This window comes from Hippoglossus hippoglossus, chromosome 1 (genome assembly GCF_009819705.1).
Source record: "Hippoglossus hippoglossus isolate fHipHip1 chromosome 1, fHipHip1.pri, whole genome shotgun sequence".
Classification (NCBI taxonomy): Eukaryota; Metazoa; Chordata; class Actinopteri; order Pleuronectiformes; family Pleuronectidae; genus Hippoglossus; species Hippoglossus hippoglossus.
In genome coordinates this window covers 12,443,848-12,470,322 of record NC_047151.1, presented here as the reverse complement: position 1 = coordinate 12,470,322, position 26,475 = coordinate 12,443,848, and the positions used below count along the sequence as shown (strand labels likewise).

The 26,475-nt window shown below is 41.5% G+C and overlaps 3 protein-coding genes and 1 non-coding gene across 4 annotated transcripts in view; 2 read left to right on the top strand and 2 right to left on the bottom strand.

Moving 5' to 3' along the window:
* Nucleotides 1–10,413, bottom strand: part of LOC117759717 (E3 ubiquitin-protein ligase SMURF2-like) — a 60,323-nt gene extending 49,910 nt beyond the window's left edge. The window contains 1 exon segment of the mRNA XM_034582003.1: nucleotides 9,955–10,413. Coding sequence (XP_034437894.1) covers nucleotides 9,955–10,006 — 52 coding nt within the window. The 5' untranslated portion in view covers nucleotides 10,007–10,413.
* A 771-nt stretch (nucleotides 10,414–11,184) lies between these two features.
* LOC117765944 (importin subunit alpha-1-like) lies at nucleotides 11,185–18,006 on the bottom strand. The gene is made up of 11 exons (XM_034592588.1): nucleotides 17,864–18,006; nucleotides 17,523–17,626; nucleotides 17,244–17,384; nucleotides 16,282–16,370; nucleotides 15,597–15,865; nucleotides 15,045–15,139; nucleotides 14,335–14,598; nucleotides 13,544–13,777; nucleotides 13,109–13,291; nucleotides 12,380–12,529; nucleotides 11,185–11,429 (listed from the first exon to the last, which is right to left on the bottom strand). The coding sequence occupies exons 2-11, from the start codon at nucleotides 17,586–17,588 to the stop codon at nucleotides 11,343–11,345; spliced, it is 1,578 nt and encodes a 525-aa protein (XP_034448479.1). The 5' UTR covers nucleotides 17,589–17,626; nucleotides 17,864–18,006; the 3' UTR covers nucleotides 11,185–11,342.
* Nucleotides 18,007–18,246: 240 nt separating this feature from the next.
* Nucleotides 18,247–18,319, top strand: trnar-ccg. Its single transcript has one exon. It is a non-coding gene; the product is annotated as a tRNA-Arg (tRNA).
* A 1,628-nt stretch (nucleotides 18,320–19,947) lies between these two features.
* LOC117765949 lies at nucleotides 19,948–24,878 on the top strand. Its single transcript, XM_034592602.1, has 5 exons — nucleotides 19,948–20,055; nucleotides 20,758–21,438; nucleotides 22,112–22,198; nucleotides 22,391–22,582; nucleotides 23,441–24,878. The coding sequence occupies exons 1-5, from the start codon at nucleotides 19,983–19,985 to the stop codon at nucleotides 23,626–23,628; spliced, it is 1,221 nt and encodes a 406-aa protein (XP_034448493.1). The 5' UTR covers nucleotides 19,948–19,982; the 3' UTR covers nucleotides 23,629–24,878.
* The last annotated feature ends 1,597 nt before the right edge of the window (nucleotides 24,879–26,475 follow it).

Here is a 26,475-nt window from a genome sequence, read left to right as displayed (position 1 = left end):
TCACAGTCTCCTAAAAGACCAAACTCTTCTTAAAATACAGTGCTGTGCTGAGAAACAAAGACTGCGTCTGAACATCCTGAGCCAGCTTGAATTTGTCATTGCTGACAGTTATGTCTCCAAACAAATCATCAAGGGCCGATCAGATATCAAGTAGCATTCATTGTGAGTTATTAGAGGGCTGACCAGCTGCATGCAGCTGGCGTCACTCCAGAGAAGTCCTCGTCTATGCCTGCTTTTCTGTGGTTGTGTTAAATGGGCTACCTCTAATAGTTAAATCCTAGAGTCACCAGAAAACAAATGTATCAATGAAACAACGGGGTATAATTCCACGCACCAGAAACCTGGGACTTCACCCACAGCATGACATTTGAGGAGAGGAGAAAGATGCCCAAAAACAGTGTGGAGCTCTGTGTTCACACAAGCTTCATTTGATTTGAAGATGAGTGTCGTAAAGAAGCAGCGAAAACAAATATTCTTGATATCCTTGGATTAAAAAGCTGCAATAATAAAACATTTGAGTGTTGTGTAGATCAATATGTTCTCAGGGATTGCCAAAATCGCTGACTCTAGAGAGCACACTGCCAAGACAATTTATAATTTATTATGATACAGAGGAATAAAAACAATCACTTCTGTTTAATGCCTCACAGCCTCCGTCAGATCTTAAAGAGCGGTGGATTTCGGTTAGCTCACACTTTGGAATGTACTTTACTGGTGTTAACTCATCGTTAACTGATCATGTTACCGAGAGATGAAAAGCAAAGTCAGCCTTTTGTTTCCCACCATCAAAGTAACCAGACAGCTGTAACTGAGCTACCGACAGCCAAGTGAACCATGGGTTAGATAAATACAAATACTCACTCTGACTTAGTGTCTGTAGATTGTAGGAAACCAGTCAGTAAGGCTACTGCTCAGATTATTTACATGTTTCATGTGATGTATTTTGAATGTGTGCACATTTTCTTTTTGTTTATGTTTGGGTGAGCTCGCCAAATTCCACTCAACTTAGTTGATGTGGCAATCTTAAAACCAATCTTAACGTACATATTACACAAGTATTATATTACCGTGTCACATATGTAGTTAAAGACATACATAAGCATCCTTTCATTGAGTATCCACATTCACATGCAGTAAATATATGTAAAAACGACTGATATGAAAAAGTTTTTCATATCAGGCTGGTCAGTTCTGAACAAGATTAATTGGTGGGATGAAACCAAGTTTTAGGTTGAGGTTGAGATATATACATTTCTTCTTTGGGATTATCAAATGTGCTGTGAGAAGTTTAAATGTTTTAACTACAAATTAATTAAAGTGTGCCTTGTAATTTTGTCTGGTTGGCTGGGTCTGAAAACTGTTGTCTCCTGTATTTCCTTTTAGACTCACTGACAACAGATAACATAAACACAGCTGGGTCGTAGAATGAATAAAACGTTTCCATATGATGATGAGGGACACGTGAACAGTGAATGTGTATAGAACCTGTGATATGCGTGTGGTCAATTGAAGTCTGTGCTGGTGATGCAGACTAAACAGAGCTGGAGGAAGTTTAGGTATGGAGCTATAATATCCACAACACAGTGACCCCAGACGGTAGAGGCAAGACCAAGCAGACACACACACACACACACTCAGGCACACAGTCATTACGGGAGCATTCTCTCTTTCCTGACAAGGACTGTGCACAGAGACTAATCTATAGTACTGAATATTTACACCAGATGATATTATGGCACCAGATTCACAGCCAGATGACTTGACTAAGTCGTTCACTGTAAATGAAACACAGATCATTAACCAGCCCAATTAGTCTTGCCACAGTGTTTCCATTTTTACACAAGGGCTCTTATACATCCAATAAACTAAGACCATTTCACACTTGATTAAAAGAGTCTCGCACCAACGTCTGCCTCAGAGACCCAGGGGACCAGATGCAAGCATAGACCAGCCACATTCAGGGTTTTAGCATATAAATGCAGCCTATTAGAATAATAAATGTTATATACCTCCACTGCAAAGCCTTCTGTGTGCTAACCTGATCACTATTGTTAGGTTTACTCCCCAAGGCTGGGAATGGTTTAGAGAGCCATGCTTTTTGTCTCTTGTTTTAGAAGATCACAATTATTTTGTAATTCGATACAATAGCTGCCCCATAGTGCATATTTAAAGATGACAACAACAAACATCCATTTAATTCTATTTACTCATTTGCATTTAAATGTTAAATGTATCTCGTCTCTGCATCCTTCTATTACCGTTTCTTAAAACGGTAAGACAGTTATTAGCTCTCCAAGGAGAGGCTACACTGAGAACAACATTGATAGATTCACTTCTACAATTCTAAGGTGAAAGCCTTTCCATATATATATATATATATATATCCATGACAGTTGCTTGGGTGAGTTAATATCACCAGAGTATTGATGACATAGTAAGACGGTTAACGCTCAAGTTATAGGGCTGGTTAACGTTGAAAGCTCTGAAAACAAGATAAGACGTATGACCAATGTGACACCACATACAGCTTTTCATTTTAAGAAATGAGCAGTGCACAACAGACACATGCTTTACTCCATTATTAATGACATTTTCAGCCCTACAACGTGAATGTCTGTGGCTGACTGGCTGACTGGCTGACTGGCTGAAACTCTTTACATGTGGTCCATGACAAAGTGAAGGAGGCTAAAATAAACCAACCAACCTATCAGACAGGGAGCAGAAACCTTAAGGATGGCCAAACCAACCCCACAATCCTAAAAGACTGTGGAGGATAAGAGTAGATGATGGCAAAATCCTTTCCTTGGTGAAGATCAAACACTGGCAACATCTTGCAAGATCAAGAACATTCTAGAGGAGGTAGACATATCATTGTCAGTGAGTCTACATAAAGGAGATGCTTTTATTAATGCAAATAAAGAGGGTTTACCTCCGTGTCCAAACCCAACATGTAAAATAGGCTGGTCGGTTCTGAACAAGATTAATTGGTGGGATGAAACCAAGATTAACTTGAACCAGAATGATGGAAAGAGAAAAGTAAGAAGGGTGAAAGGAATGCCTTAAGAGCCAAAGCACACCACACCATCTGTCAAACACAGAGGAGGCAGTGTTATGGTATGGGCTTGTATGGCTGCCAATGGAACTGGGTCACTGGTGTTAATTGATGATGTGACTGCTGATTATCAGGGATGAAATCTGAAAGAGCTACACTGTCTGCTCACATTCAGCCAAACCCTGCAAAACTGATCGGACGGTGCTTCAGTGCAGGTGGACAATGCACCCAAAACATGCTGGGAAAGAAACCCAAGAGCTTCTCAGGGCAAATAAATGAAATATTCTCCATGGGCATCATTTGTATCTGTCACTTTACCTCAAGCAAATTGATCATGCTTTTCACTTAATGAAGACAACACTGAAGGCAGAAAGACCCACAAAGAAGCAGCAACTGGAGGCAGCTGCAGCAAAGACTTGGCAAAGCATCTCAAGAGAGAGAAACTAAGAAACCGCAGGGTTTTCCCAACCACTATAGGACTTAAGCGCAGTGCCTTAGCAAAGAATTATGTCCGTCACAGATGATGAAAAAGTCGGAAAACTGTATAATGTATAATTATGCGAGAGGAATGAGACTGAGGGAGGAACTGACTTGCTTTAGTAACTCAGCAAGAAGACTTCTGACCCACTGAACTATCTAAAGACATCTAATTAATCCAAATGTTTGGTTAGCGCCCAAAATGTAGGTTTAGAGAACTGCAATTCAGTGATTTAAGACTCGTTGCTTCTGATTGCACCTCTTAACACCTCTAAAACCTAACTAGCCCTAAATGCTGAAATGATTATGGTTCAAAATGATGTGACAATGCATGTTTTCACAATGTACACTGGCCATAATCATACGACTTATGGAGTTGACTGCATTATATGAGAAAGACATGAAGATGAGGTGAGCCGGTGGAAGAAGAGCTGACGACAGAGGGGTTGACAGCAGCAGCCGGGGACTGCCCTATATGGGCTGCTCTCTTGTCTTAACAGATCAAGTGCAAAATGTTTGCGCTGAAGTACATAAACACACACACACACACACACACACACACTCATCGGCCACCAAGCAAGAATGAATAGTGTACACACACTCTCCAAGCTAAAAAAATATCTATTCTCGCACTCACCTCCCTTCAAATCTCAGATGAAGAATAGCACTCGGTCCTTCACTGCATGTACAAAAATCACAGTGACAGACAGAGTCAGGAAAACGCAAGAGGCCAAGTCAAAAAGGAAGTGTCTGATCCAGAAAGAGGAGGTAAGCAGTATGGAAATGAGCATGTAGGCTTCTACACATCATACTGTGGTGAATGCTAGCTGAAAGACAAGCACTGACTCTATGCCTTTACACAGTTAGAGGAAGACAAATCACCGACTGACCTCCAATTACAAAGCACTGCTTTTTCAATGTGCTGAAGTAGAGAAGCGAGATGACATAGAACAGCTAAAGGCTTACTTTGGGCAGCTAAGGTTATTGAGCAGCCTTCGACATTCTTCCTTATGCCTGCGTTGCACGTGCATGACGGCTACCTCGCAGATGGCTGGCACAGTCTTGCTGCTTCTACCAGCTCTATGTTTCTCCATTGAGTTTCCCTTTGATAAAGGCCATAAATAATAATATTCCATCATCCATCATTGATAAGTGGTCTGCAGAGTGAAAAGATGCAATTAGGAAGCAGTTTTTGTTTAACCTCAGTTAGAGCAGGAGAGAGAAAGAGAGAGAGTACCAGAAACCTAAAAATGTTGTTTTATGTAATGTTACAGGTATGATGTCATGTCTATTTTTGCAGGGAACTGCGGATGTCATGTGAGAATTAGGCGAGACGCCGAGACTCCTGATGACACACTGCAGCAGGCACAGGCAGAGTGGCTGCTCTGACCTGCTAACATGGCCACTGAAATGCTCAATGAATTTGCGTAAATTAGATGTGTTTACCCGATAGCTTTAAATGTGTGTGGGGCGGCACAAATGCAGATAAACATGGTGAAAATCTTACCAACAGCCAAATATCTTTGAGGTGATTTCTGCAGCAGGCAGAATTTTTGATCCGTGCTTTTTAATCGTTTCATAACTGGGTCAAACCGCACTTTCTGAGTATTGTTGGCTCCTAAATTAGGCTCCCAGGGTTATATATAAAACTGAGAGCAACACAATAAACAAGTTGCTGTATGACTCATGTCTATTGTGTGCTGATGAATCACAATCACCAACTCTGGTCCCCATTTCAACCGTCAAACCTTTGTGTTGTTTAAAAGAAAAAGAAAAAAAAGACACTTGCAAATGTAACAGCACCAGAACATCCTCAGCCTAAGTCCCCACACTACCAGGAGTACTATGTAATCAGCTTATATTCAAATCATACAGAGAGGACGTCAAAACTGGAGAGCAGAAGTAATACTGTCAGTTTAAGGAAGATGAAGTGAGTCAGAGAAGATAGTGAGATGGAAAAATATATTTACGATCACAGATTCAGGCAAACTGAGAATACAATAATATAATATCGGCCAAAGAGGTTATGTTTGTTTGATTGATAGATGGTTGATTTGTTTGTAAGTAGGATTATGCAAAAACTACAGACTGTATTTTCATGAAACACAAATGTGTGTGAAACATTGAAAGAAAGAGCCCATTACATTTTTGGGATGGATGCAGTTTTTTTACCTTCTTAACTTTCTTTAACATTGCGAGATAGGATGTATTTTGTTTTCACCGATTTTGCAAGAAACAATTTATATGCACATCTAGTGTATTTAAATGTGGTTTCATAAGGGGACTGTTAGGCTTTGCGCTCCACTTTGTGAGCTATTGTAGTTGTATTTTCTTTTATCTCATTTTAAGCTGCTTTACTAGATTAAAAAAATCCAAAATGGCCCTTAATATTTAACATTTACATACATCTCTCTTCATACATCTTTCAATTCTCCCGACATTCTGCTGTGATCAAAGCTTATCCATCATGTATAATTATCTTAGCCCCATGTGGACATCATAAGTTGAAAGTTGACAGCTCCTGTTGGTTTCTCACTGTCACCATGGTGCACTCTATGCAACATTCATTCTTTATATTTTTGAGAGTCGACAGGCCGAATTTAGACCAGCCTTGCGTGCTGACAGTACATCCTGTGGAAGCTGGTGTTCGTATGAGGGCGACTGTGTGGGTGTGCAGGTGAAAGTGTGTGTCGGACTTCTGTTGTGAGAATACAGACATTGTGCTTGCACATACAAGCAAGCTGACAGCGGCCCCTGATAACTTCCCTAAAATACACTCTGCCCGAGCGCTAATGCTGGACCAGGGACGCTGGCTGGATCTTTATCTTAATCACCAGCTTCCTGCTTTTTCCCTCTTCAACACACACACACACAAGCTCCAGCACTCGATTCCCAAAATGTTGCAATGAGGAACACACAGATCTATTTCACTATCCCCATGGGGAATACTGATTAACAACCTGCATTCCCGAACCAAAACCTAATTCTAACCCCAACCCTGGATCTTAACTCTCAAAAAGCAGTCTCTACACGCCCCACAGACGAACGCTACAGAAGAAAAAAGCTCATGTGGGTTCCCTTGCTTGATTTAGTGTCACATTCTCACACACAACAGGAAAAATCCTGAGATGATTCTTCCAGTGATTCCCTGCTTGCTTTGTGCCAACTGGAGGCTAATGGATGAAACGGATCACAAAGACTCCCTCCCTAGCAGCAAAGGCAGCAACAGCACAGTGCGGCCAAGAGGCCATATCTGTGGGGGGGTGAGAGACGGATTCATCGCCTCGTACATCTCATGACATTCACCTTTGAGGAACTCCAGATTCAATCCACTGAAGGGAGCTGAGGCAAAACACCATGTTTTTGTTCAATTTCAGAAAATCTTACAGCAATTCTTCCTGCAAAGGAGACAGAGAGAAACTACACCAACTGTTATGAAGAAAAACAGCTCTCAAAACCCAACATTGGTCTCTTACAAGCATGGCAGCAAATTCTATGGGGACACGACAACACAGGGTCTCCCTGCAAACTCAAACCACATTAATGGTTTGAGTTTGAACCACACTTCACCTCCTCCAACTCAGTTTCTAGCAGGCTAAATATCAAGACTAATCTGTGACCACTACAACCAATCAGAGGATACCAGACATACAAGATTGTGTGATGGGCACTCCTCGTCGCCAGTCAGACAACTTTGACACTCGTGGAAAAAAACGGAAAGTTATCTTTAAATCACACACTAGGGCAACACAATGCCGGCTTTAGTTCAGTGTAAACTTGCGAAAGCAGTATAACAATATAGCAGGATCTCTGTTTAAAAGGGGCTTTTGACAGTCACACCTCTGTGGCACCATTCAAGAGACATTTTCTCTTGAACACCAAACAATATCCAGAGAAGAAGGTTGTCCAGAGCATGCATGTCAAGCACGTTATCAACAACCTTGGTTTAGGCTACTGGTAGCACCTGGCAGAGAGTGCAGTCCATTTGATGTCCGATCCAACTGATTGAAACATTTGTGTTCAAATGTGTGCATGCAGCAAAAGCTTCACTTTGGTGGGAGAGAAGTTAATGAATAAAATCTGTCAAATATGAATAATATTGTGAGGAACACTGGTAGAAAAAAACCCGACCAGGACTGAGCTTCGGTTTTGATCAGAATAACCAATATTGATTTTTTTTGTAAATCAAGAATCTCAATTAAAGTGCAGACTTTTGGCTGAAACAGCAAAATGCTAAAATATAAAGCAAGAGCCTGTGTATGAGTAGCTTGTCCAGGCTGAAACAGATGGGTTACTGGTGACAGCAACGTAAAAAGCCTTCGAATCCCCTCTGCTAAGACATGCAGCCACATAAGAACAATAGGGACAGTAAGAGATAAAAAAAAAAAGGAGTTAACAACTTTGAAATCTACAATTGTAAAACAGAATATTAAAAAAATTGTATCCCGAAGCAAAATAGTCGATACAGGGCCATTGTTTTAATGTTATTCGATTGGCTCACACTTAATGAGAATGTATTGAGGCCAGAGGGTGAAGCCTTGGAAATAGCGATGAGACGACAGACTGCACCAACAGATGAATTCAAACTACTTAGGAAAGTCACCAACCAACATAACAGGTAATCTTTTACATTCGTTCTGGGCTTTTTGACTATTAACAACTCTTGCCAATAATTCTTCGTACAGAAAATTAGAATGAAGCTGTAGTTATTTAGGCAAACGGCCATAAGTCTATTGCTTATCATTTACATTGTCAATTATGGAACATAACAATAGTTCCAAATCCCTTAACTCCTTTACAGCCACACTTTCAGTTTTCCTCTTTTGTCTTAGAGAACAAAAAATACCAACTATGAGACCACAGTAAAACTGGACTATGGCTGGTATGCAATGTTAAGTCTAAATGCATGAGGAATCAGACGCATAAATGAATGCAGCAGTCTAAAGGATTACTCAGCATCACTGATGATCGCAGTGGTCACACTCTACCAGATGAACCCCAATGTCTCTCTCCTCACACACACACACAATTGTCCTAACCCGTTCTCTCTGGTGAAGGACAGACAGAGGATGTGTCTATGATGGAGAAAGACTCCCATTTCCTCTCTGAGGTTTCACATTCCTGGGATTCCGTCTGAAGACCACTGCAGCCCACTTAAAACCATTCTCCATATGCAGAGGTGAAAAAAAAGAAACCCAAGGCAGGCGAGCAGGAGGACGGCCGGGTACATCTTCGAGTTTTCATTACTCTTAACAGTATTAATGTCCCCTTATATGTAAGCAAACGTGTTGCTCACTTTTAGCATTCGCTGCAGAATGAAAGACTCTTCCTTCCCATGATTTAACCGACCCTATATAAAAATCTGACCGTGCTAGAACACCATCAATTGGTGTTTTGGGAATTTTGAGTTATGCAGCACTGTTGTGAGTCTTAGAAATAAAAACCTGTTATCGGAATAAGACACTTTTAGGTCTGTTATTCTTCACCTCATTTCAGCAGTCAGATTTATCATTTAATGTAGTTTCCACCAGAGGATGGTGAGGGCGAAAGGTTTCAAATCTGGTTCTAGCACAGCACACATCCATCAATGCAGGTTCAGCCTAAAATGCCACCCCCCTCTTGAAAAGACCTCAGTTTGTCAGAGCAAAGCAGCAAATGTTTGCCAAGTGACACAATGCAAATACTATAAATAAATTGGGACAGCATCTAATATAGCGATGCATTTTCAGTGTTTTTTCCACTGTTATAAACCATTATAGACCACGATGAAAGATAGTATCTCTATTAACCAAGGTCATTGACAAAACTATGATATCACGTTAAGTTAAGAAAACAATTGTAATGTATACTCCTGAACCTTAGGCTCAAGTATGAAGCCACACAGTGGAGATGGTCTCTGGAACATGACTGCACAGAGGAGGACGAGTACCAGTGATATATGATTTCAATGACGATGTGGATGAACAGGCTTTGAAAATAACCACAAGAAACCACACAGATACCATGTGAGTCGATTAACATGATCACAGACGTACTGATACCGAGTTTACGTATTTAAATCCAAGCTAACTGTGTGAGGATGCCAGCAAGTTAACGTTAGCCAGCTCACTTATTAACCTACAATATAAAGAGTTACAGTCGAGCGCTGGTTCATTTTTTGATAACGAGCTAGGCTCATTTATTGCCTTTCATAGCAGCTAAATTGGTTAGCGTGAGTTACCTTACGTTAGGTGCGATGAATAATACTACTAATAATGATGATAATAATAATAATAATAATAAACACGAGGTTTACTATGAATTACAAATGTTGATATTAGCCTCGACAGTGTGCTGGCTCACCATCAGCAGATGTGTAACCTGCTCGGCTAGCAGGCTACCATGCTAACGTTTAGCAGCGCAGGAGGGGGTTTAAATTCGCTTACCTGTCAACCGCAGCTTCACTGGGCCGTTTCTCCTCACCCCTTGGTTAGACATCCCCCTCTGTGTTCCGGCGTGAACCGAGAAAATCACCAAAAAGTCACTAATTCATGTGTCGCCGTGTGAGCGTATTTCAAAAGAAGGTATCTCCCAAAACAATCCCGCTGCTAGCTCGGCGTTAGCTTGTAGTATCACCATAGCAAATCACGCTGACTGATGCAACGTAATGGTGTCACAGTCATGTCGATGGAATGACTCTCATCCCGAGCCACTTCCCCCTAAGAACAAAATACACGTAGCTACGGTTCCCTGGTGTGGTTCATGCCGCAGAGCACGAGTACTGGAGCTGGTTCAGGTGAGCGGCTCGTCCTCCATCCGGACACACGTCCACTCAGCCCGGGTAGCTCAGACTGAAGTTGTCGGGGGGGGGGGGGGGGGGGTGAAGCCTGCTCCTGCAGACAGTCAGGCTGAGGGAGGTGAGGAGCAGCAGCACATCCGGTGGTTCTTTCATAATAAGAGCTGGATTCAACCGTGCGTTAGAGCACGTCGCACATCAGATCATTGAAACTAACACGACCCCACAAGTACTGTTTGTTACTGTAACAACAAGTTATATCGGTATATTTACAACATGTTTTATAGACAGAGCGACATTTTGTTTAAAAGTTTGTACTATTGTTGTGTCATTAAGTTACATACCATTCACCCACAATAATGAGCACTTCCTGTTAACATTGGCACGAACGGATTGTGTTTTGAATGTGAAGTTTCAGATCTTAATTTGGATAGTTTTATGCATTTTTTTTCTCAATTCATTAGAAAGCTGTTATAATATAGTTGGCTGGGTGGATCCAGTATTCAATTAACTATCAAATCTAGATCAATGTGAAATGTAGAGGAGAACTATTTTACTCATCCAGCATTTTGAAACACTAGAAAATGTATTTTTCCCGAGGGTAAATAATGTAGATTCGCCTATTGTGATATTAGGTGCCTGCATCAAATGTAGATTTCACTAATAGAACAGTTTCCCTGTACTGCAAAAACAGCAGGATCCACACTCACAAGCAATGAGAATAATCACAGTGACCCCTAGTGGTGACATGGACACAGAATCTCCTCCCATTTCCACATAGAACTGTGTTTTTTCCCCACACATCTTTTCACCAACTAAATCAAACATGTTTCCCTGTTCATATCCTGCTTACGTCTGAAACACAAAAAGCCCCACCATATACATTAACAAAATTTATTTACAAACATTTATCCAAAGAAGGATATTTTGTCCTTGTACTGTCATGTACAAGGATGACATTTCAACAAAAAAAAAAATACAAAAATAAAAACAAGGTACAAATTTTCGTTTTATGTTACAAATAGCAAAGTGGAGATGTTAAAATTGAAAAGTGCTTTGGTCGTCGGGGGCCTGGAAGGCAAAGCCTTCTTCTGTCACCTCGGGAACCACAGAATCATCTTCATTCTGAAAGACAGGAGGGACGGCAGGAGAGGAGCATGAGAGGATTAATCAAGCCTGAGCATGTTTTGGGGATGGCATCATGGGCATGGATTAAGGCAGATTCTGCAGACTATTTTTCTCAGCTAAAACAGGGATGCTTTTTATAATGAAGATCATAAATGTAAGAGAAGGGATGTATTTTGATAAGTTTGGGTCAGTGATTGCAATGAGCATTTTGTGTGACAATAGCCAACAACTAGCTCATGCTACTGTATGCTACAAAATAACTCACATTCATTCTTTGGCAACAGTTAAACAGAAGAGGAGTAAACAGACAGTTAAGCTGTGCCAAACTGCTGCCTCTGCCAAGACTGTTGTCATTTCATCTGTGAATGAGTCATAGAGATGTAGTTGTTCTCCTGCCAGTCTTTCAGTTCTTTCAATGTTTGCTCAGACTGATGACGGAAGTGTTTCATATCATATTGAAACTAACTATACAAACACACTTGACTGAGTCCTGGCAAAATTCAGTACATAATATGCAGTCACTGTGGTCATTATAGAGATAGTACTGCAATTTAAATTTGTTTTTTAAACCAGTAAACTAAATGATATGATTCTTCTTTGATTAAATAGACTAAAGGTGGTTCTAATTTCACATTTACTACCAAAATTATAAAAAAAGGTTTTTACATTAATAGGTTAAACATGGCTCATAAGTCGATGCAGTGTCAAAACACTTCTAGTTGAAAAGGTTAAAACCTTCTAATCAAAGGTGGATGGCCCCCACCACCAGCAACTGCTCGTGAGTGGGTAGATAAGTTTGTCTTCAGACAAAACTTATGGGTAAAGTTAAACTTTTAAAAATTTAAAATTCAAGTTGCCTTCATAATTAAATCTCTACGGATCAACAGAGGTCTAATTTTCTACTACTGTGCAGCTAGTCTGAAGCGGCACCAAGCAGTGACACTTACCTCTTCAGAGAAAAATCGGTCGATAATGTTGAGAGAGGACTTGTACACAGCTTCGTTGTCGTGGGACTGCAGCGCTTCAATCTTGTCCAAACCACCCAACTCCTCGACCATTAGGGACAGTTTCTCACCATCACCTGCTTTGTGTGCCATCTGTGCGGAAAAAAAGAAAAAAATATAAGTCAGTTTCCACGCAACAAGAGAACCTGTGACAGACATTTTATTCTGACTGTCAACAATCAATCTGCATCACTTCATCTCTAAAGGGACAGTTCACCCAAGGAGGCATGTTAGGTTTTTTTCTGTTGTTTTATTGCACCTGAAGAAGAGGACACCATTGACTTCCATTGTATTGGATTCTGCTCTAACAAAGTGTACCCCGAGACTCCAGAAGTGTTTTGTGGAATCAAACACTTCACACACCCCTCCATCAGCATAGTGGTGAGTAGATAATGAGTGAGTTTGCTTTTTGTTTGGTTCTCTTTGTGCTGGTAAAAATCTACCTGAAAACTACGCAATTCCTTTTCTATCAGTTTATATTACTGATACATTACTTGTTACTGTTATAAGCTGCCTATTACATTCAAATATCAAAATACTCTGAGCCGAATGGTTTCGCATAAAATATTCTCAGACTCTTAAGTGCAGCATTTTAAGACAAATTTGCTGTGAACATCTCCAACACACAGAGCAATATGGCTGAGAACCGGACTAAAAGTCTAGGTAATATACCTTTAAAATATTGTAGATTGCATCCAGGATGACCAAAATGATCTTGCATTCTTTGACTGTCAGTAGGTCGAGCAGAGGCCCCAGCACATTGCAATGGACGAGATAGGCCACTTGTTCCAAAGTTCCACCGCTGGTGTAATTACTGACAGCCCACACTGCCTCCTTCTGGCTCTTGAAGTCTCCCTGAACAGAAAATATATCTGATGTTTTAGGCCACAGCAAAATGTAGAAATATACGATGGTCACTAAAGATTTACAACATGAGACTTTGTGAACAAACACACTATGACACCATTATACATGTATATCTCTAAAAAATATGTCTTCATAAAACTATGCTTAATCTGCAGCATGCCAGAGAAAAGTTGGAGAAATATAAGTGACAGTGCTGGTCAGTTTTAATATATATATTTTTTTCTTCTTCTGCCTTCTGACCTGTTGGAGGATCTCAACCAGGATGGGCATCAGGTCTGCGTTGACAACCTCCTGGATCTGGGTGTCCTTGCCAGCCGTGATGTTGGACACTGTCCAGGCCGCTTCCTTCTGGATGTTGGTCTTTTGGTGACGCAGCAGGCTGGGGAACATTGCCAGGGCACCTGTGTTCAGAACACACTGGGTCTGCTCATCCGTCCCAGTCACAATGTTGCCAAGTGACCGCAACGCTGGAGTCTGGGAAGTAAATTAAAGACAAGACAGTCAGTAATTTTAGGTATTCACAATATAGTAATATATGTATGAGAGACGATGGTGATGACAAAGATCTATTTTTGACCTGCCTCTCCTAGGGCACAATGCTAGCAATGACAAAACAAGCTTGTTTTTCAGGTTTATATCTCTTTGCACACATGACTTGAGTCTTTGTAATATTAATCTGCATTACACTTAGCCAAAACTTGTGTGCAAACTCTTCATAGGGCTAAATTCATATTAAGATAAAATAATTATGGTTGTGGTTTTCTTCAGATTATTGATAAGGCTGAATCAGGCAGGTTTGAAGTGAGGGACACAGGAGGATGGACACAAAAGAGGAGGCTAGAGTGATAGAAAGATGATATTTTGTGAAAATACAGTAAAATGACAACTTTTGGACCTGAGTAAACAAGCTAGTACATTAAGGTGCATTAAGACTTTAATTCAAACTCTTATAGTGACAGAAACAGACTAAAAAAAGCAAATCAAATGTCAAAAATGAACTTTTAAGTGGAACAAATCTCAACACCACGTACCACGATGGAAAGCTCCTCGCAGGTGAGAAGCTGCACCAGCCGGGGCACCAGCCCAGACTGCACAACCACCTCTATTCTCTCATTGGAGCCATCGGTCAGATAGGACACTGCCCAGCAGGTGTCGGCCAGGACCTCATTGTCATTATGGTGGAGGAGGCGCACCAGGGCCGGAAGCAGCTGTTGCACTGCCATCAGAGGAGGTGCTGGGTCCTTGTTCCGACACAGGTTGGACAGCGTCCAGGTGACATTGCGCAGGTAGCCATACTGGTAGGGTGGGTTAAGAGTCATGTGTTATTTTGCAGTATCAACATGCCGTAACATGATAATTGTTAAGAGTAACAATCTCTATGAAGAGGGCCATCTATTACATAAAGTAGGAGCTTCTGAGTACAAATCACTGAATGAAATTTCTAAAAAGGTGCATAACTTAACACCACATGCCAGGGTGGTTAGCCCTGTTGGGGCTAGAACGCAGTCAACATCAAACACATCTGTTATCATTATTAAATCTAAGAGCCAGTGTAACACAGTAACGTCTTCCTAATCTACCTAAAACATATATCTGACTTTGATGACATGTTAGTAACATGCGATACACCTCTGTTGCATCTGGATAGAACATACTGTACAAGCTCCTAACAAGCCTGTAGTGCCATGTAAAATACAAGTGCAGCTCAAACCCAGCACCATGGTTAGAAATTAAAACTCACATGAAAAACAGACAGGTCAGGGGCCGACAGCAGGTCCAGGAGCGGCTGGATTCCACCATGTTGGATCACCAGGTCTCTGTAGGCTGATCCATCACCTGAGTATGGAAAACATTCATCAGTCATCTTTAGTAAACAGTGTGATTACAACACAGAAAAATGACCTTACCAGAAAATGTTTATCATGAAAATAATTAGGATTAAGTAAGTGGTCACCATGAAGGCTACATTACTTTACAGATCTTTTCAAAGTTATCCCTTTGTTTAAAGAACCTTCTGTATCAAAAAAACTATCAAACAGGTTCATGCTCTGAAATACAAAAATTCCATCTCACATAAATCACCTTTGGGTAGTGAACTCCGTTTGTCAACAACACACAATTAATTCAACATGTGGAGATGAACAGCACCTCCAAACAAATAAAAGGCAGCTTAAAAATAAAGACCCTCAAATCACAAATATCAGAGTAAATTAAATGAACAGTGCACTATGTAAAAATGGGCCAACAGGTGGAGCAAATTAATCTGTCAACCAAAAAGAGACAGCCTACATACCTGCAATGTTACCCAGGGCCCAAATGGCCTGTTCACTTAAGTGCAGTTGGGGTGATGTCACCAGGCTGATGAAGGCAGGGATGGCCCCTCCTTCCACCACAGCAGTGGTCTGGTCTGATGTACCTGAGGCGATGTTGGTCAGAGCCCAAGCTGCCTCAAACTGGATGGGAGGGCATTCAGACAATGCCAGAAAACTAACAAACCTTGGGATGAGGCCAGCTGCTATTATGGTGTCAATAGGTGGGCCCTTTTCTCTGGAGAGGAGTTTTCTATACATCAGAGGGAAAGACAAAACACAGTTCAGGGGGTTAATCAAGGGAAGACATAGCATTGTTAAATGTAGTTAAAGTAATCTCTAGCTGGAGGGCATTTCAAGGCATACAATGTTTCGGAGGTTTGGGAACAGACAAATTGATTTCCTACTTAAACGTACAATTTATAACTTCTGATGATGGGGTCTCCCAATCAAAACCATAACAAAAGGCCAAGTTTAATGATGTCATGAGGCAGCGTGGGATCATGGGAATTGTTGTTTTACCAACATTGCCAATGAAAATCTACCTGACACAACTCGGGCATTAATCATGTTCACCAATGAGGTAATGTATTATACGTTTTATTTATGTTACGAAGCAAAACAATAATAATATATAATGGCGCAAAGTATAATTCAAACAGATCTCACCTGGCTGCCTGTGTGGCCTGCAGCTGATGCTCTAGGCTCTGGCTGTTCACACCTTCTACAAGCTCCTCCACAGACCAGTCCTGCTGCGGCTGTGGAAACAGAAGAGGATAACTTCTCTGGCAATAGTAAACCTGGGTCAAACTGTAGTTAAAAATAACGTGCAACATGGTAAGGTGGGGCACACAGGATCAAGAAAATGCAAATCAACAGCTCGGGGGGGAAATCTACAGAGACTATGGGTAATCACTGGGTAATTCAATATTCATATATCTACATAATATACACCTTTCACTACAGAATAATGTTATATTGAGATAGGCAAAACAACATGTGAATTAATATGATATGACATATGGTTAATGTACAGATGATACTAACGTGCTAAAACACATTTTAGTAAGATTAGTTAATAAAATAACATCACAATATAATTTTGATCAATAGCAACATGTAAGCACAGTGAGGAGGTATAACATAGAATTGTTATACTACAGATTAATAAAATGGGTTGATGATTATCAAGTGTTTTCCATTCTCTGCTCATAAAGATGAGGTCAAAACCACAACCTTCACTGAGAATAAACAATAATGTGACATTTACTGTGATATCGACCCAGCACAATGACAAGTTAATAAACGTATGTTCACAGTCAGTGAGAGTTAATCAGCAGAGAAGTAATGGAGAGGAATAACCATCACATTGTTTTCCATCAGGTATACACTTTAATGTTCCTCAAGTTCCTCATCGACCTTTGCCCACTGTGTGCAAACAATGCTCACTGGCCTCTCTATTATTAGCCTAAGGTTCAGACAGCTGGTGAGGGAACAATCAAATATCTCAGAATGGAAAACACATGGAAACCGGCTACATTTTTTTTTTTTTTTTTACTGTATCCCGCCAAACCATGACCGGCACAGTGGATCAGATCCGGGGGGGGGGTTCTACCACGGGCTGTACATACCTGAGCATTAGGATCCTTCTCCTGCATAGGGGAGGTGGGCTCGTCCTCAAGACTGAGGACGTTCCTCCTCTTGAAGATCTGATCATCCTTCTTTGCTTTGCGGAGATCCACGTTCACTTCCACTCTCCTGCGCCTGAGCTCCTGAATAAAAAAAACGTCGACACCAACACATGTATTGGTGCATAGAAAAGGGAAAGGAGAAGCGAACGTATAGAAAAGGAAAAAAAACAACATGGCGGACAATTATTTGATAAACGCGTGCAGTTTGCGATGACTTACGGAGGCATCTTTCCCTTTGTTTTTGAACTGGGTGAGTCGAGCTCCGCTGTCGCCGACAGCTGACATTCCTGACCGATGAGCAAGGCACACACTGTACACGTTCCCTGTGGAAAGACGGCAGCTCTTTACTTCACGGTAAAAACTAGACGGACGTACACAGAGCAACGTTTACTAGCTTAGACAAGCTAAGAGGCGGTGAATTATCCCGTGAAGCCTCTTATCTAACGCCATGTGGCCCAGCGCGCACACAGCCTGCCCGGTAACCCAACGCCCCGAGACCCCGCTGGAAACCATGAAAATAACAACACACGTTCCAATCATGATCAAAAACAACAACTTACAGAGTTCAAATGGTAAGACACTGGTTTCAAATGGACATTTAGACGCAGAGCGGGAACGACGTCCTCAGCTTATCGATCTCTCGTGTCGTTTTTTTTTTAACTAAAGAACTGACGTCACAAACATGTACCGCCCTATTTGTTCTGACTCACAATTGGTCCGTTGGCCACAAGCTCCCGCCCCCTTACCCAGGGTAAAAAAAACACGTCTTTAACCGTTGTCAAAGGCAACAACGGTGAGTATCGCGAGATGAACGCTCGTGCTATTTCAGCGTGAGAAAACGTGTTTTAACGTGTATTTACACCGTAAACAACAATATTCCAGACAACGAAAAATGTTTTTAATCATTTTAAAGAAGGTTGTTTCTATGGAATGGCGACGTGATGACCCAGTGGCCTAATGGATAAGGCATCAGCCTCCGGAGCTGGGGATTGTGGGTTCGAGTCCCATCTGGGTCGTGTTTACTTTCCTTTTCAGGCTTCATACAGCAACACACTGTCCTGCCCACCACACGAAGCTATACATATATTTACGTATTCCATTACTATTGTAAGAACGTCAGCTAAGCAGAGTACAAATAAATACATGTTTTGGGCATCAACAATACAATTAAACTTGCAAAAATAAATAATATAATTTAATAATCTATTCAGTACATTTCCTGGTTTGTCACACTTTTCTCTATTTACCTTTACTATGACTCATGTAAATCCATTCTTGTACTGTTCTTGTTTTATTCTACAGCTGTTATATGGAAACATTTTATTAACAGATATTAATGTTGATCTATGCAAAGTTGAGGTTTCCCTGCTTCCTCCCAGCAGTCTTGTAATGTCAGTGTCATGAGTTCCTAGTTCCTAGTTTTCCTTCCATAATTGCTTTACCAGTAGTTATTTACTTTTTCTTCTATTCTATAAATATTGCAACACTAGTTCCATCGATCAGTTTTAAATCAGGACAAATATAATCTAATCGTGCATGTTTCCCTCTCTTTAAATGAAAATGCTCATTTCAAAACTAATGGGGTAAATAAGAGAAAATAAAGTGCTGCCTAACAGTTGGATCAGTCGTGGAAGACATGAGCTCATCCAGGTAAGGAACATCACATGATGTGGTGTCACTATCAGAACAAAGATCAAATGAAAACTGCATATGTGGCTATGAATTAAAATATGAAGAAGATCTAAACATTAGAATAACTGAGGCAATTTACAAAACAAAAAATCTATGAATACATAAATCTCATCTCACTATGCTGTTCACCATACAATTCTAATAATCCGTTCTACTTGTTATATACTTCCTTGTTTACAGACTGTTGTATTGTATACTCGTGCAGTTAATGTGACAAAGAACAGAAAATGGGGACATTTATCAAATTCAAGTTATACTTTCTAATTTTGTGAAATTTGTGAAAATGTTCATATTAATCATGTAGAAACTAGACGTCATTGTCTGTCCGCCTCACCCTTCCATGTAAAATATTTATTTTATAGTTATCTATATATTCTTAAACAGAAAAATAATTTAATAAAAAATGTAATAAACGTGGATTTCTGTCGTTTTAGATATTGTGTCTTCTTCCTCTGATAAGTATTATTATTGTTGTTGTTAATACGTATTCCCTACCAATCTTAGTGTCTGCATTGACCCACCAGAGGGCAGTAAAGAATAATGTATGTAAATACATTTCGTAAAACATTCTCACCCATCAACAATGAAGGCAGGATAACAACCTGGAGTAGTGCAGTTGTATATTATATAATCCACAAAAAAATGTATATATATATTTATATAAAATAAAATAAAAAATAAAACAAAAAGCAAGTAAAGTGTAATTCCGAAGAATCTTTTGTCATCAGATATCAGCGGTTAAACCTAGTTTACCATTACAAAAGAAATCCTACTCAGTGAACAGGAGTCTGTGCAGGGAGTCACATTTCTCCTCTTATATTGTAAACAAGCGTTTATGAATGAAAGGAGTGTCACTGTGCTTGTTTCTGTATCTGGGACGTCCCACCGCCTCCTTTTCCCTTCTCATGGTGGAGAGGGCCATATAAAAATCCCAGGAATCCCAGCTCTGCAGCAGACCTGCGAGTGTGTCCACACTGAACATCCACGATGACGGGGACTATTTTGTTTCTCTTGTTTCTAGGGATTCCTCTCTACCACACAGAGGAGCATACTGTTAATGGTGAGTGTAGATTCTTTCAGAGTAGGGATTTATACAGACACTTTTATATTGTCTTATATTTTCTTATAGCTACACAAACTTGTTGATTTATGGTTGTTGTCATTAAGATTTATTAATGATCCAACCTAATGTGTTTCATTACAGTATTCTACACTGTTATAGTTTACTGTTTGCTTTTAAACCCGATTGTTTCCTTATCGTGGATCTAACTCTTGCATGGCATTGATCGAAATAGATATTATTTTATTTGTATTCAAAAGTTTCTCTAAAAACCATAGAAAATAGGTGAAGAAATCTTAGGTCATACTGAGAAGTTTAACTGTGTTTTTTAAATTACCATGAAATAAGATGAGACCCCAAATATTAATATTATCTCATAATTTTGATGGATTGGAAGTTTTTTGATGATATATGACTATATTTGATTCATATCAAGTCACACTTGATTGGAATAACACACACACACACACACACTAGGCCAATGAATGTCATACTGAGGAATGTGTCCAGTTCTTTGTCAATTTATAACATGTTAAATAAAATTGTGCTTAACCTCTAATAACAAAATTTCTGTCATAATTAATTGTTGAATCTAAAGTATGTTTTTAAAGAAGCTCCATGGTTATTGTGCACTTTAAATAACTGTACCAGAACAAACTGTGTAAGCTGACTGCATGTTTTGTTTCTCTGTTCAAACCTCAGAGCTCTACACCCTGATAGAGAAGGGTCAGAGCAGCTTTGTGGATCCAGCTCTGAGCAACCAGAGTCGGATGCTGGCCAAAGAGTCCTCCCTGCCCATCAACGAGCTCCTGGAGAAGAACAGCAAGACTGTGGAGTCCAAGTTCGCCCTCCACCCTCTGCCTCCAGCTATGTGGCCCAAGCACAGCGACCTGGCCCCCATACCTCGCCACCACACTCCCCACAACAAGAGCAAGAAGGGCCCCAAGAATGATCGTCTGCTGGAGCACAACAGCGAGAAAGCCAGGGGCGAAGTAACCGGCCTGCTCCCAAAAACCCTGCAGACAGGAGCCACAGCTGCTGTTGCTGCTGCTGCTACCACCAACCGCACCGTGCAGAAGAGCAGCCAGGACGCCCAGTCTCACATCAGCCCTCCACAGCACAGTGAACCAGAGGGACACCCCAACTCCAGGCCCAGGGGTCCGCCCCTGCACACGCAGCCCCAGGCCCAGCCTCAGCAACCCGCCCCGTCTCCACGGAGAGAGCACCCCAACCGACGGCTGGACCCAGAGGAGAACCGGCCGGGCAAGTCCAGTCTGTATCAGTCAGGTATCAGTGCAGCGGCCCGGAACAACAGCCGCCCGCCTGTCGTCTTCAACCGGCGCTCCTCCAGCCTGCTGTACCAGTTCGACATCCTGAGGCGAGGTACAGCAGGATTTGTTGGGTCCTGACCTCTGACCTGTGTCTTTAGTCATGAGCAGTGTCATCTTTTGACGCTCCCTTTTGGGATAACATCATATTTCAGAATGATTGAAATGATGTAAGAGTTTATCCAGCTGGGAAAAATCTTTGATGCTAAATATCAGAGTATTTATGCGTAAGAGATAGCCCCTTAACCGCTTCTCATACAGTGACTTCATACATATCAGCACACATATGGAGTTCACAGAGTTTGCACACAAGCTAAAGAGCTGTAATGCCATAATGACGGTGCGGGTTTCTCCCCCATCCAAACGTCCTCCTGCCACTAATTACAACCACTGCCCTCAAATCTGTCAGTGTGTCGCTGTGTGTGCAGCCCTTCTGGGAGCGAGAGGCCGAACGACACTGAGGCACAGCGAGCGAGACTGTTCTGATATTGTGCTTAAGATGAAATGTGTAAGACCCATGTGATCCCATCTCACATACCACCTCCTCCAGGCCTCTGCTGCGGAGCGGGACGTCTGGGTTCTGTAATGACAACCCTGTCGTTTCTAATGACGCTCAAATGAGGGTCTGGCTCCGCACAGGCCGTCACTCTCCTGCTGTACTTTTTTATTTCTTCTTGGTCTCATCCTCATCCCTCCATCCTGTCCTCTGCTTGTCTTCCCCTCTGCAGAGTCTGACTTCACACATGACGCCTTCTGCATGAGCGAGTGCAGGAAGGAGAAGGACGAGAAAGAGTATTACTGTTACAGTGAGTTTGGTATGTATCCGATGAGAGACACCTATTTACTGTACTGGTGTGAAAGTGGCAATCATTTTCCCTTTCAACTCCCAGTTTGAAAGGGAATAAGCGCATTTCCTGTACAAATGTTGATCATTGAAATTTACACAGTTTTTTCAAACCCAGAGTCCTGAAGGTTTCTGCCTTTGTTTTTCCATGTCCCTCAAACAGCTGTGAACGGGATAGTTCATGACATTGAGGTGCTGCGTAAAGGAATATGGCTCGTCACACTGATGGTGAGCAGCGACGGGTTCTACAAGATGAGTCGTCTCTACGTGTCCCCGGACAGCTTCTTCTTCAAAGTTCGCCTGCTGGTCCTGGACACGTTCAAGTGCAGCAAACCCTGCCCCGATATCAAACTCGGTGAGTGTAGCAACATAGACGGCTACAAAACTGAAGATCAGCGGTCGAGGGTGGCCTTAATGTGCAAGTAAAGTTCTCATGACCAGTAGGGAAACTTTTACTTATATTAAATAAAGTTTAGAAATAAAAACACCCTTTCATGATACTTGATAAATAATTAATAATATCTTTCATTGTTTTTATTTTATCAATGTTTCATTAATTGGGCCTGTTTACGGATGTTTTTCATGACCTGATTTAAGATGAAAGTTACATGTTATTGGAAACGACAGTTTGCTAAATCATGTTTATTAAGCATATTATTATTATTTTTTACTATAAAGTTTATTAAGTTTGTAAGGTACATTCCTTGAGACCAAGAAATCTCTTAGAACTTCCCATCTAGGCCTCCTTTTATGAGACCAACAGAAGCAGCAACAACTACTTGTGTAGTGGAACCATAGACTGTAACTAAACATGGACAACATGAAGGCTCCTCAAATGTGAAGCCAAACCCCCCCCCCCCCCACCCCCCCCTGGTGGCTGGCTGGATAAAGTATAGGTCATAAACCCTCCTCCTCCATGTTAGTGGGCCCAGGGTCGAAAGTCCAAGTACACATCAAGTAACTTTTTCTCAAATACAGTATCTGTCATTTTAAGTAGTTCCTATCACACTTATGTTGGTTCAAATGCCAAAACACTTGGTGGAATGGGCATACTGGTGAGATCTTGATACCACTGCTCCATCCCCGGATCACTACTGCCCAGACTCCTGCTCTTAATGACATGCTCTTTATATAGAGTCTATCAGTGGAAACACAAAAAACAGATTGTGCTCTTTTCCCTGGTACTATAACATTCCATCTGCTCGCTCCACAGGGACCAGATACATTGTAATGGGGCAGATCTACCACAGGAGGCGCCACCTTCCCAGTGACCTCCTGAACCTGCTGGGGGGAAAACTGAAGCCCGGCGACGGCCTCCTGCGGAGCAACAACTACATCAAGAGATTCAACAAGCGGAGACATCAGAAAGCCCTGGAGGCCACCCGCACCAAGTGTAGGTGAACAAAACAAAGAGACAATCGCCCCCTGCTGCAGGGGAAGAGACACTGCAGCTTACACAAACTGATCGTAACTAGCCCCTAAGTGTTGTGCAAGAGAGAGGACGTTTTGCAGAAGGCATGGATTTACTTTCATAAGGACTGCTCTAATGTACCATAAAGTAACAGAATGTTTTGAGAGACTGAGGTATGTTTTTCTTTTTCAATATTGTTTTATTTTATTTTATTCATCTGTGTAACAATCCAGTGTTTGTCCTGAGAATTGAAAAGAAAGATCACATCAGAGCCATCACACAAACGAACACATACATGATCATTGCAACAATTATTTCCCAGACAAACATGTTGGATTTTCAAAACTTACAGATGCTCACTTTTACCATTTTAGTAAATGTCGGAACCTTGGTTCTCGTCACACGACCTTTAAATCTCACCGATCCCTTTAACTAATGTATGATGCTTCTTCATTGATATGAATGCATTGTGTTGTATTGCACTGAATAGTATTGTTTTGTAACACCCAACCCTGTGCATGTCGTCCCTGTGGTTGTTATTGGTAAACAGGAAAGGGACTATTATTGTTACAATGACCAAAGGGAGGGATTGAAAGGCCTTAAAAAAGCAACAACCAACCCCAGTGGAGGAGGAGGAAAAGGGAGAGAGAGCACAGGACCTTTGCTTGTCATGAGAGCGGCTTATTTTTCTAACTTTAATTATGTGTCCACGATGAAATGTCTACCCGAGGTAGACGGGGACATCAAACAAGCCCACGCTGAATGAGGAAGGAGCGTGTTGTTGTAGGGACTAAGCCATAAGTCTAATCGCAGGAATCTGATCCTCACCGCACCTGGACCCATGACGCAGAAAAGTGCCTCCATCACAGCTCCTCTTTGGGATTTTGCTCTTGTTTTCTTGCTTACACACAAACACATGCTCCTTTGGGGATGGCTAGAGCAGCTCAGAGGCGGCATTTAAAGTATTCAGGCAAGATCAGAGGAAAGAGGAGGGCAGCAACAACATGGAGGAGGAATAAAGAGGGTTATGTAGAAATGGCACAGGATGGGGATTCAGGCAGGAGAGGGGATGTTGGGTCTTTCTGTCTGAAGCAGAGGAAGCCTCTTATTTAATCAGAAATCTTGATTGTAGAACGACGCTGAGCTTGTGCTTCTTATGAAAGGAAAAATATTTGCACTGAACGCTTCAATTGTTTCTCAATACACAAACCCAATAAAAATGTGTATTTGTTTTCTACGACCCCATGAGAGATGTATTTGTCTTTTAACCAACCCTCCACTCACATTCTACCCACTGACCCTTATAATCATTACCAGTGATTTCATGATAAGTAAGACACTCTAATTAGAGTTTAACAGCCATGGTCTCCATCGGGCCTCCAGGAAGAGAGGCTGACTTAGGAACTGGGAGGGTGAGGCAGGCAGGGCTGAGGCCTCTTTCTCTCCCCCTCTGTCCGTCTGTCAGCTGGAGTCGGTCAGTTCCCAGGCTCGACGAAGCCTCTATCTGGGATCAGCGCTGGAGGGAACAGATGCAGGCGGGCAGGAAACAGGAGCTCGCTCCACATCTTGGCTACTATCGCAGCGGGAGGACATTCCTCATCCTGGAGGATGCAAAGTAGGAGGGTGAGAGGGAAGAAAGAGGGGAGAGACGAGGGGGGAGGTGGGAACATCTCAGTGTTGTTTCCTGTGTTATAGCCCTCAAGCCACAAGTAGGCGGTGGGAGAAAGAGACAGGGGTGGTGGACTGACACCACTTTGGGTTCTTGTGGTCATCCACGGCGCTCGCAGCGACCATGTGCAGCCTCTGGATTCATTTAGCGGTTTTGAGCAGAGAGTTGGGAAGGGGTGGTGGGGAAGAATGGTGTGGGAGGAGAGACAAAGGTCAACCTCAGGGGTGGCTCTCCTGTGTCATGATGGTAATTTGATCACAGGGAGAGTTTGAATGAATTTACATGGGGGTCACGACCTTGTCCTTCAGTGCCTGTGAACAGATGCCACCTCAAAGCTCTTTTCTCTGAAAGCTTGTGTTGACAAACAGACGAGAGGAACTTTTAACTTAATTCCCCATCCACTCCCTGTGCATTGTGTATGTATTAGCGCATAATTCAGTAGGTAAACTTGAATAAAGATACATATATTTAGTATAATAATATAGTGAATTTAATACAGAACCCCTTTTTACAAGGTGGAGCCTCGTGGTGAACCTGTCGTCTTTGGGCCCCTGAAGGTACGGGGCCATGGGCAGCACCTTGTCTTCAGTTTTACAAATAATCTCAAAATAAATTAAGAATTAAAATGAAAGAAAATACAACAATAAACTAAACAGAAATATCAGACTAATCTTTGATATCAACATATTTACCTTTACATTATGTAAAGTAATATGGACTGTTACTATCAAAACAATCAAGATGCCATTTAGTGTGTATTGTGGTGTGCCCCAAGGTTATGTTCTGGGTCCTATTCAGTTTGCCTCAGAGAAGCCTCTTCTTGGGCAGATACATTATTTTCAGGGCAATTTGAGTCCTTGAGTCTTTTATTACAGAACATTGAAACAGTTGACATGAAACTTTTTACGTGCCTCCTCTCACTGCTCTGCAGATAAGACTCAATTTCAAATCTGCTTTAAATTCCACAAATAGAGAGCATATTATCTTTTAAAGTAAGTCTTACTTCTGCCCCTGAAATCTCAGTGTCACTGTGGACTCTTGACCAACGCGTAAAATGCTTCATTCACACTGTGTGGTAACTAAACTCATGGCTGGATTCAGTTGAACTCCCTCTCTTCCAGCCTTTACAAAACGTCCCTGAATGTTTTATATTTATTCCACAATGCTG